Source organism: Electrophorus electricus, chromosome 4 (genome assembly GCF_041902795.1).
Source record: "Electrophorus electricus isolate QZ-2024a chromosome 4, ASM4190279v1, whole genome shotgun sequence".
NCBI lineage: Eukaryota > Metazoa > Chordata > Actinopteri > Gymnotiformes > Gymnotidae > Electrophorus > Electrophorus electricus.
The window spans coordinates 37,649,298-37,660,000 of NC_137500.1; the positions used below are offsets into that span (position 1 = coordinate 37,649,298).

The following is a 10,703-nucleotide window of genomic DNA, read 5'->3' on the forward strand; positions in this document are numbered from 1 at the left end:
CGAGCGAGCTTCTGTAGGCAGTCACTACCCTTCTATAGATGACATTTTGGTGGTGTGTGCGTGCATGTGTGCGTGCGTGTGTGTGTGTGTGTGTGTGTGTGTGGGTGTGGGTGTGGGTGCGTGTGTGCGTGTATGTGTGCGTGTGTGTGGGTGTGTGTATGTGTGCGTGTGTGTGGGTGCGTGTGTGTGGGTGTGCATGTGTGTGTGGGTGTGTGTGTGTGTGTATGTGTGCGTGGGTGTGTGGGTGTGTGCGTGCCTGCGTGTGTGTGTGTGTGTGTGTGTGTGTGTGTGTGTGTGTGTAGGTGCGTGCGTGTGTGCGTGCGTGTGTGGGTGTGTGCGTGTGTATGTGTGCGTGCGTGTGTGGGTGTGTGCGTGTGTATGTGTGTGTGTGTGTGTGTGTGTGTGTGTGTGTGTGTGAGTGAGAGAGAGAGACTGAGGTTCCTTTCCTCACATTGCCACCGCACTCTGATGTACATCACTGTTTTTTACCTGGTTTTATGCTAGTCTCCATTATTTTGTGTTATATGCATTTACAAGATGGCTTAAAAATTTACAGACCTGACTTTATAGCTTAATTATACTTCCCTCCTACAAATTTTATAGTGCATAGTCATATTGGAGTTGAAAGAGAAGTATTTTCAATATTGCTATGATATTTCATAATATAACTGGTAGTACACAATTGCAACTACCTAAAAGGCAGAGCTGGAAGTGTATATAAAAACTAAAACGGCTAAACATGACTGCCCCCGAGAGGGCGGGGCGTACCATGCGTTCGTAGGGGTCCTCTGTCTCAGCCGCCTTGTCCAGCAGCTCGGTGTACTCCAGCTCCTCACACATGTGCTGCAGGGTGTTGAGTGGTTCGTTCAGCTCCACGGGCATGGCCACCTTGGACAGGTCCTTGCCGATGTTGTTCTTCAGGATGTTCCACAGGTTGACACTGGAGGTGCTCGGGGAGGGTGCGGGCAGGCACGTGCGTCGCCCGTTACGGAACGCACCCCCAGCCAGGTCTCCGTTGGGCACTGCGGGGACAGCATGCACGGGGCATCAGCTTGGCGGGGGAGCCTGGGAGACCACACGTAAGTCTGCCGTGTAAGACAGCCGCACCCTAGGGACGGAGCGCAAAGCTTTTCTTGGCTAAGCGTGTTATTCTGCTGCGCTCGTGAGGCGTGTTGGCTGAGAGCTCCATGAGGAGCAAGACGTGAGCATAACCCTGCTATAGCTATCGGAGAGGCCCAGATTCCCCTGCAAGTGAAACACAGGCCATATATCATAGCAGCATAACACACCCCATACATCGTTACAGCATAACACCCCATACATCATTACATCCTAATGCTACATGCATCATTACAGCGTAACGCCCCATACATCATTACAGTGTAACGCCCCATACATCGTTACAGCCTAACGCCCCATACATCGTTACAGCCTAACGCCCCATACATCGCTACAGCATAACGCCCCATACATCGTTCCAGCCTAACTGCTAAAGAAAATCTTTAAGCAATCTTTACTGTTAAAGAAAATCTTTAGCAGTGGTCCAAGTGATTAAAGTAATAAACAAAGAGTGATTAGACGAATAACTAGAGATTGATTAGATCCATACATCATTACAGCATCATGCTACATACATCGTTACAGCGTGATGCTACATACATCGTTACAGCCTAACTCCCCATACATCGTTATAACATAACGCCCCATACATCGTTACAGCGTCACACTACATACATCGTTACAACGTAATGCCCCATACATCGTTACAGCGTAACGCCCCATACATCGTTACAGCGTAACGCCCCATACATCATTACAGCCTAACACTCCATACATCGTTACAGCGTCACGGCCCATACATCGTTACAGTGTTACTCTACATACATCGTTACAGCGTCACGCTACATACATCATTACAGTGTCACGCTACATACATTGTTACAGCACAATGCCCCATACATCATTACAACGTAACGCCCATACATTGTTACAGCCTAACGCCCCATACATCGTTACAGCCTAACGCCCCATACATCGCTACAGCGTAACACCCCATACATCGTTACAGCCTAACTGTGATTAGGCTGTATGTGTCCAAGTGATTAAAGTAATAAACAAAGAGTGATTAGACGAATAACTAGAGATTGATTAGATCCATACATCATTACAGCATCACGCTACATACATCGTTACAGCGTGATGCTACATACATCGTTACAGCCTAACGCCCCATACATCGTTATAGCATAACGTCCCATACATCGTTACAGCGTCACGCTACATACATCGTTACAACGTAATACCCCATACATCGTTACAGCGTAACGCCCCATACATCATTACAGCCTAACACTCCATACATCGTTACAGCGTCACGGCCCATACATCGTTACAGCCTAACGCTACATACATGGTTACAGCATAACGCCCTATACATCATTATAGCCTAACACTCCATACATCGTTACAGCGTCACGTCCCATACATCGTTACAGTGTTACTCTACATACATCGTTACAGCGTCACGCTACATACGTCGTTACAGCGTCACGCTACATACATTGTTACAGCATAATGCCCCATACATCATTACAGCGTAACGCCCATACATTATTACAGCCTAACGCCCCATATATTGTTACAGTGTAACGCCCCATACATCGTTACAGCCTAACGCCCCATACATCGTTACAGCGTAACGCCCCATACATCGTTATAGTGTAATGCTACATACATCTCAGTTTTCAACAAGCACATGATGCTGCTGTACTAGGTAAAGAGAGTCACGCTACATACCTCGTTACAGCGTCACGCTACATACATTGTTACAGCATAATGCCCCATACATCATTACAACGTAACGCCCATACATTATTACAGCCTAACGCCCCATACATCGTTACAGCCTAACGCCCCATACATCGTTATAGCATAATGCTACATACATCTCAGTTTTCAACAAGCACATGATGCTGCTGTACTAGGTAAAGAGAGTCATATATGAAATCTAATGCCGAGTTCAGGTCCCACTCATGGCTACACAGATTCTGCATGACTGAAAGCTCCCAACTCTGCAATGATGAGCAGATCATTCTCAAATGATGAGGTTTTCATATCAACTGGACCACTGACAGATCAGAAAGTGCCCCATAGAAAATCTTTAGCAGTGGTCCAAGTGATTAAAGTAATAAACAAAGAGTGATTAGACGAATAACTAGAGATTGATTAGAGTAATAACCTGACGCTAATTAGTTCAATAACAAGACAGTGATTAGAGTAATAACAAGAGAATGATCAGAATAATGGAGCAATACATGATTTATTGGCCAAGTTCTGTTTCTAGACTGGGTTGGATTTAGGAAAGAGCCATTTTCTATAGACTCAAACCTCAGCTGAGCTCAGACTTTTAAGGGGTTTTAAAGTTGGCTCTCCCAGTATTGGGTTAAAGGGCCTGCTTCACATGCAGTAGTTCAGGGGTTAAGGTTTGTGTGTGTGTGTGTGTGTGTGTGTGTGTATGTGTGTGTGTGTCTATTGGCCCCTCCATCACATAAGTGACCTTCTCTAATGGACGTGAGTACTCTGGATCAAGGAGGAAGGGGTGGAAGAGATAGAAAGAGAGAGAGGGAGAGAAAAGGATGAGAGAGGAGTAGCGCTTACTTTGTTGGGAAATGTTATCGGTGACGCTGGCATTGTCCTCTGAAATGTTATCACTGACATCACTGACATAGGACTCATCATCAGAGGCCTGGGGGAGAGAGAAGGAGAGCGAGAGAAAGACAGAGAGGGAGTGACAGAGAGAATCGGAGTGAGAGGAGAGAGAGAGAGAAAGAGAGAGAGAGAGAGAGAGAGAGAGAGAGAGAGAGAGAGAGAGAGAGGGAGGCTGCTTTAAGTTACCGTGATGCTCTAAAACACTGTGTTACTTAAAAACCTCCTGCATACTCCCTTTGTGCCTCGCTCCCTTTCACAATGTGTGCGTTGGTACGTGTGCTGACTGTGTTGTGTATGCGCAGCGTGTGCGTTGGTGCATGTGCTGACTGTGTTGTGTATACGCAGCGTGTGCGTTGGTACGTGCGCTGACTGTGTTGTGTATGCGCAGCGTGTGCGTTGGTGCATGTGCTGACTGTGTTGTGAATGCGCAGCGTGTGCGTTGGGGCATGCGCTGACTGTGTTGTATATACGCAGTGTGTGCGTTGGTGCATGTGCTGACTGTGCTGTGTATATGCAGCGTGTGCGTTGGGGCATGTGCTGACTGTGTTGTGTATGCGCAGCGTGTGCGTTGGGGCATGTGCTGACTGTTGTGTATTTGCAGCGTGTGCGTTGGGGCATGTGCTGACTGTGTTGTGTATGCGCAGTGTGTGCGTTGGGGCATGTGCTGACTGTGTTGTGTATGCGCAGCGTGTGCGTTGGGGCATGTGCTGACTGTGTTGTGTATTTGCAGCATGTGCGTTGGGGCATGTGCTAACTGTGTTGTGTATACGCAGCGTGTGCGTTGGTGCATGTGCTGACTGTGTTGTGTATTTGCAGCGTGTGCGTTGGTGCATCTACTGTCTTGAGCCGTGGATCTGCAGTACAGTCACCCACTGCAGCTTTTCTCCCAATATACTGACCTAATCAGTGGTGCCTGAGAACTTACATAGCAATACATTACACCAGCAGAACACACACACACACGCGCGCGTGCGCACACACACTCAAAGATCATTAAAGCCTACCAGAGTAAACATGGCCCAACACGTTTCCACAAATAAGTGATATGCTTCTCCTTTCAGCGCACAGACACCGAGGCCTACTTGACCTTCACAACATCACAATCAATCTCCTCAACCCTTTAGCACTGGGTGATGTCATAGGCTCCAGTGACCAGACCCCTTACCTCGTTCTCCGACGAGCTGGCTGACAGCAGCACTTCCTGTGCGTCGAAGAACTCGGAGACCGACTCAGACATGGAGAGCCTGCTCTCATTGGAGGCCTGCTGTGTGAGTGGGATCCCCACGTGGATGGGGTCGCTAGCCTGCCACACACACCAACATACCAAACACCCCAACATGCCACACACGCATTCACAAATGCCTCTGTGAACTTTGGCCTATAGAAGAAGGGTACAAACCGGTACCACCTCCATCTTCAATCAGAAAGTCTGAATGAGTTACCATACTAAACAGGAGGGCACCCAGATATGGCTTGCTATGAATTTTGGGTAATGCGTGAACTTCAGTGAACTGTGTCTATGGATGTTGGCTAGGGGTTTAGGACAACATCAAGTGGTTGGTAGCGTCATTCGGCACTTACCTCATCGGGACTGCTGATGATGTTGACGCTGACCACCTGCTCTGACAGCACAGACTCCGAGTGGATGCGATTCAGCCGAGTCTTCAGGTCTGCGTTCTGGGACAGGGCCTGAACGAACATGGCAACACAAATGACAACACGCAGAGTGAAGCAGAGTGATGTTCAGAGTGATATATAGAGTGATGTTTAGAGTGATATATATAGTGATGTTCAGAGTGATATATAGAGTGATGTTTAGAGTGATATATAGAGTGATGTTCAGTGATATATAGAGTGATGTTTAGAGTGATATATAGAGTGATGTTCAGAGTGATATATAGAGTGATATATAGAGTGATGTTCAGAGCTATGGGTTTGCTGCCTCTCAGTGAGGGTAGATATGAAAACATCCTGCATAAGTCATCCCATTGTGCTGGAACTGACACATCCGATCAGGGACTGACCTGTCATCGTCATATATGACCAGCACCGAACGAGCACAAGCATACACACTCATTCAGGCAGATACACAACTCAACCTCTTACAATGAACAGTAAGAGAACTTGATGTGTCTCAAGGTGATGTGTCTCAAGGCCAAAATAAATGTTAGCGCTATTTTGAAATTTGTGGCTTACGAAAGTAATTATTGCATCTTATGGGGAAGGTTCCTCTGCTTAAGTGTTGACAAGTGTTGGTTAGTGCACTCTTTGTTTCTCCTTAATCCCAGTAACATTTAATCTTATATTCAATTATGCTAACAAAGATAAAACAGCGCTTGTGGAGAATAATCTGCTCTTACCCTGTCACCTAAAAGCTATTTCATTCATTAACCTATTTTTAAACCACTACCAATCCAAAGCAATTAGACAGGACATCTACACCGAACAATGCCATTGCGCTTTTTGCACTCAGTCTTTCATTTTAACCGGCCTCTATCTAAATTTTATTTCATATAATCACATTGTAAAGCTTCACTTTCGGGGTTCTAAAGCCCTCTGCTGTCCATGGTTGCTGTAGAGACAGTAACCGTGACAGCAGAGTGAGGAGATCGGACTGGACCTGTGAAAGAGAGTTCCGCAGGGTCACGATCTGAGCCGACTGGCTGGTTTGCTCATGCTCCAACAACACCTGCTTGATCTTCTCCTTCTCTATGGCCACCGTGTTAAAGGCAGACTTCAGCAGGGAATGTACTATAACACAGCAAATAATGTCATTATTTAGAGAAAGGTGGCAGTGATGTTTTGTACTGGGTGAGAGGAGTGTCTAGATGAGGTCAACTCGTGTGCTTACCTTTCTGAGCGATGACGCAGAAGTCCTCCTGCAGTTTCATGTAATCGCTGGCACACTCCATGCTGTCGGTCAGGCGGGTGCTGGAGGTCTTGTAATCAGCAAGCTCGGCGCACAGGTTGGGGTTGGAGGAATGGAGTCGTACTGGAGACAGACTGGTGCTCAGAGGTACCTGCAGAGCGCACGCACACACACGCACGCACGCGCGCGCGCGCACACACACACACACACACACACACACACACACACACACACATTAGTGGGAAGCACACCAACCGTCCTGGATAACAGAGACCTGGAGAACCACAGAGGCACACAGGGCAGAAACGTCTGCTTGAGGTTGGGGTTGAACACCCTCATAAATCTCCTAAATTATGCAAGCTTTTGTTTTCCACTTTTGTTTATCCACATATCCACAGAATTAAATAAACCATACATGTGGTTTAATTCAAAAATCCCATAATCAAGATGGAGGATTGTCCTCCATAATAACAACCTGTTTCCCAAACCCAGATTAACCTTAAAACAAGTTTAAACAGAATTTCCCAGTGGTGATTCCCCAACTGGCACTGTAATTTAATCCATGAGCAGGCTTAATCCAGGTTTGGGAAATGAGTTTTATGAGTTATTCACAGTACTAAGGCAGAGTCCAGGCAAATCCGGGCACTAAGCCCCACAACTACAGCTCATTCACAATAAAGCCTTTATGAAGTGCCACAACTATCAGAATAAGAGAAGCCAATAAGACACCCAGTGAGCCGCAGCTCAGGCTTGGTCTAGTGAACTCTGCAGTACTGTGTGTAACTGTGGTACACGATGCAGGAGTCGACACATGCACCCGTCCTTTGTGGTTGAGAGCAGCCCTGGAGCCAAGATTGTCCCCGTTTCAGCTGTCTTCAGTTGGCCACTTACTGAAGACAGGGAAGAAATAGGAGAACGCCTAAACTTCACTACATTTATGCAAATGGCCGCATGAGGTGAAGCTCATATCTGAAGATTGATTTTTTTAAAAAAAGAGTTATCAGAACAAGTTAAAGCCGTAAACCATACCCTACAGCTTTGTGTAGTACTAAAAATTGTATAAATATCAGCTAGTCCTAAATTTAGATTTAGATTTGAATGTAAGTTCTCCCAGCAACATGCTTTACCTGCTCTACAGTTGCTTATACACTTGCTTATTTGCTTCCTGACCCTCTGACATACTGACATACTGCAGACCTAGAGACAGAAGCAGAAGACATCCTGAAGATCCAATTTTGTCTATCTTGTCCATTTTGCTATTTTTTTGTGCAGCGCATAATAAATTTGAACACTGCCAGGTTGAGATTGACCTGCCACCCTACAATATCCAGCCAAAAGTGGCTCTGTGCTCAGAAAGTGACTCTAGCTGGGCATTTCTAAACGTCTGGTGACCATTCTTTCATTAACATTTCTAAGCCAAGGACGAGGCTCTGGCTATGTTTCAACTTCTCACCACAGAGACCTTTGGGGCAAGTTGGAAACATGAAATTGCTTCAGGAATGTGAAGAAATATGTGAGATTGCTTCAGGCTGCCCAAGAGTTGATGTCTTGCACTGACAGAACAGAAGACTATCAGCAGGACGAGGGTCATACTTACTTTAGCGCGTGACTGGGGCAGTGTGTGAACCTGAGAGCAGGTGACAAAGCCAAGCAACACACATTTAAGTCCCTACAGCACTGCAGCCTGGCCTGTCATTGGTCCAGGAAACAGTTTACCAAGTAACGTACTGTTCTATTCAACAACACTTTGGCATGTGGTGTGTTCATTATCAAACACTTTACAGAAAGCCTCTTATAGGTTATATGTTAATTCATATCAATTAAATTGTATGTAAGTACATGCTTACAACATACATTCTTCAAAGTAGCCTTACAAAAAAAAGCTCTGAAGAACAATTCAAAGGTGACAGCAGCAAGGAGAAACTCCCTTATGGACAGAGAAAATGACATTCTGCCAACTGTATTAAACCAAGTTAGCAAGAAGTTAACTCGTTCAACCAGGTGATTTCCAGGCTGTGTTTGAAATAGCCTACTACAGACTACTTGCATACTGATTGGCCCATAAATCAGTACACTGTTTGCAATAAGCAACCAAAATACATTTTTCCAGTACACAAAAGATTCCTGGAAAATTCCAGCATGTGACCGTATCCTTCTTCATGGTGTACTGCATCCTGTCATGCAATGGTGGCGGAAAATCTTTCCCAAGTGGGCGGAACTTTCATACCTTCATGTGACCTTGTAGGATATTTTGTGGTTACTTCTATGGGGACTAGTATCCAGTATCCAGTATGCACTGAGTGCAGTATGCAGTGTACAGTATGTAGTAGGCTAATTTGAACAGAGCCACAGTCTTTGGTCGTTCCTGAGCACTAGCAATTCCAGTATGGAGCCAGACCCTCCAGAACAGTCTGCATGGTTCCTTAGAGACCAACCCAGAAAGATGAACATTTTCTCAGGCTGGCTGGGGATAATGGCAGAGTCTCCATCTCCAGATTAATCTTTTATTTACAAAACAGGCTGAAAATGTGATTAATAAAATGTAGTACAAAATGTATGACCATGGTGTAAAGACTGGGAGGATTCTGGAAAATGAGTTACACCAAAAGACAGCAAATCAGTTTATAGCACAAATCATTGACGGATCGGGTATCAAACATGTGGATCACTCACGGATAAAGTGTTTTTTTAAAACTTGTACTCTAAGCTTTATGGTTCAGAACCACTTGAGTAGGTGAGTGTCTGCTGGAGTCGGTTTTTTAAAACATAAGTCCTCCCTTAGTTGATGCTGAAACAGCAAAACAACTTTTTTCCACTTTTCTACAGAAGAAATTCTGTCCGATCTCACTCCTTAATGTAGATTGTAAAATCCTTCCTAAAATGCTTGCTCATAAACTAGAAGATATTTAACCCTCAATTATATCAATTATATGCTCAAACCAGGATGTATTAAACATAGGCCACTGTACTTTAATACACATTGATTATTCAATCTTCCTTATGGTCCCATGTCATCTTGATGTCTTGGAGATATTACTATTGCTAGATGCTGAGAAGGCATTTGACCGTGTGAAGTGGGATTATCTCTTTCATACACTGAGAAAATTTGGTCTTGGCCCAAAACGTATGAGATGGATCGAAGTTCTTTACACGTAACCTAATGCAGCAATACGTACAAATAGCACTTTATCTTTTTTGTCACGTTGGTATGTGGTACTAGGGGTGTACTTCACCTCTTTTATATGCCCTATCCATTGAACTACTGGCTGTTTTGTTACGTAATGAGCCAACAATCGGCGGCATCCACAGACTAGAACACAACACATAGGACTAGAACACCAAAGTGTCCTATGCATGCAGATGACGTGATCCTGTCCTCGTCCGAACCCTTCGCTAGCCTACCAAGGCTATTTCACATGCTGGATACAAAGTTAACCTAGAGAAGAGTGAAATGTCCATAAATCAGGTGATCCCGTGAGTTGCATTTCATCGGTTTCCATTCAAAGTAAACACAAAGAGGTTTAATTATCCAGGCGTCTGCGTCACATGCAAGTATGAGGAACTTTATGAAGCCAGTTTTCCCTGTCATAACCAGCCAGACACAAAACCTTAAGACACGGCGCAGAGTGAATATTATCACAATTAACGTAACTCCTAAATGTTCATTTTTGTTACAAAACACCCAAATATTTTAAACTATATGAGTTCATATGGAATACTGCAAAGACACAGGGTGCATGGCAGTTTGTCCCCGCCAAATCTTCAGTATTACTATTGGGCCTCCAATAAAGAAACACTGTTATACTGGATTGAGTCCTCAAATGATCAAGAGAAACCTACGTGGTTAGTTTGGAAAGAGAATCATGCAGTTCTGTTTCCCTACATGCTTTGCTCTGTTCAACACGTGAACAGTTCAACCCAGATGTGAAATCCAGTTGAGAAACACTCCCTTACAGAATTCACAGCCCTGAAGTTTTAGTTCACTGCCTTACTCCCAATTTCTCACCTTACCATCCAAATCTCTTATGGACGTTATTCTTGAAATCAGCCCGAACTCCCAAAATATAATCGGAAAAGTAACTTATATTCTTTATTTAATTCAGAAAATCTGGAGATTCCAAATGTA

General features: G+C 44.8%; 1 protein-coding gene across 10 annotated transcripts in view; it reads right to left on the reverse strand.

The window, feature by feature from the left end:
• osbpl6 (oxysterol binding protein-like 6) overlaps positions 1-10,703 on the reverse strand; it is a 44,438-nt gene that overhangs the window by 11,187 nt on the left and 22,548 nt on the right. For 9 of the 10 annotated variants that reach the window (XM_081713637.1, XM_081713631.1, XM_081713633.1 and 6 more), the window contains 6 exons: positions 6,560-6,728; positions 6,329-6,459; positions 5,290-5,397; positions 4,874-5,011; positions 3,658-3,745; positions 769-1,022 (listed from right to left, as the gene is read on the reverse strand). In XM_081713637.1, coding sequence (XP_081569763.1) covers positions 769-1,022; positions 3,658-3,745; positions 4,874-5,011; positions 5,290-5,397; positions 6,329-6,459; positions 6,560-6,728 — 888 coding nt within the window. Of the gene's footprint in view, positions 1-768; positions 1,023-3,657; positions 3,746-4,873; positions 5,012-5,289; positions 5,398-6,328; positions 6,460-6,559; positions 6,729-8,174; positions 8,205-10,703 lie in introns of all 10 variants that reach the window. The other variant, XM_035535849.2, reaches the window with a different exon arrangement.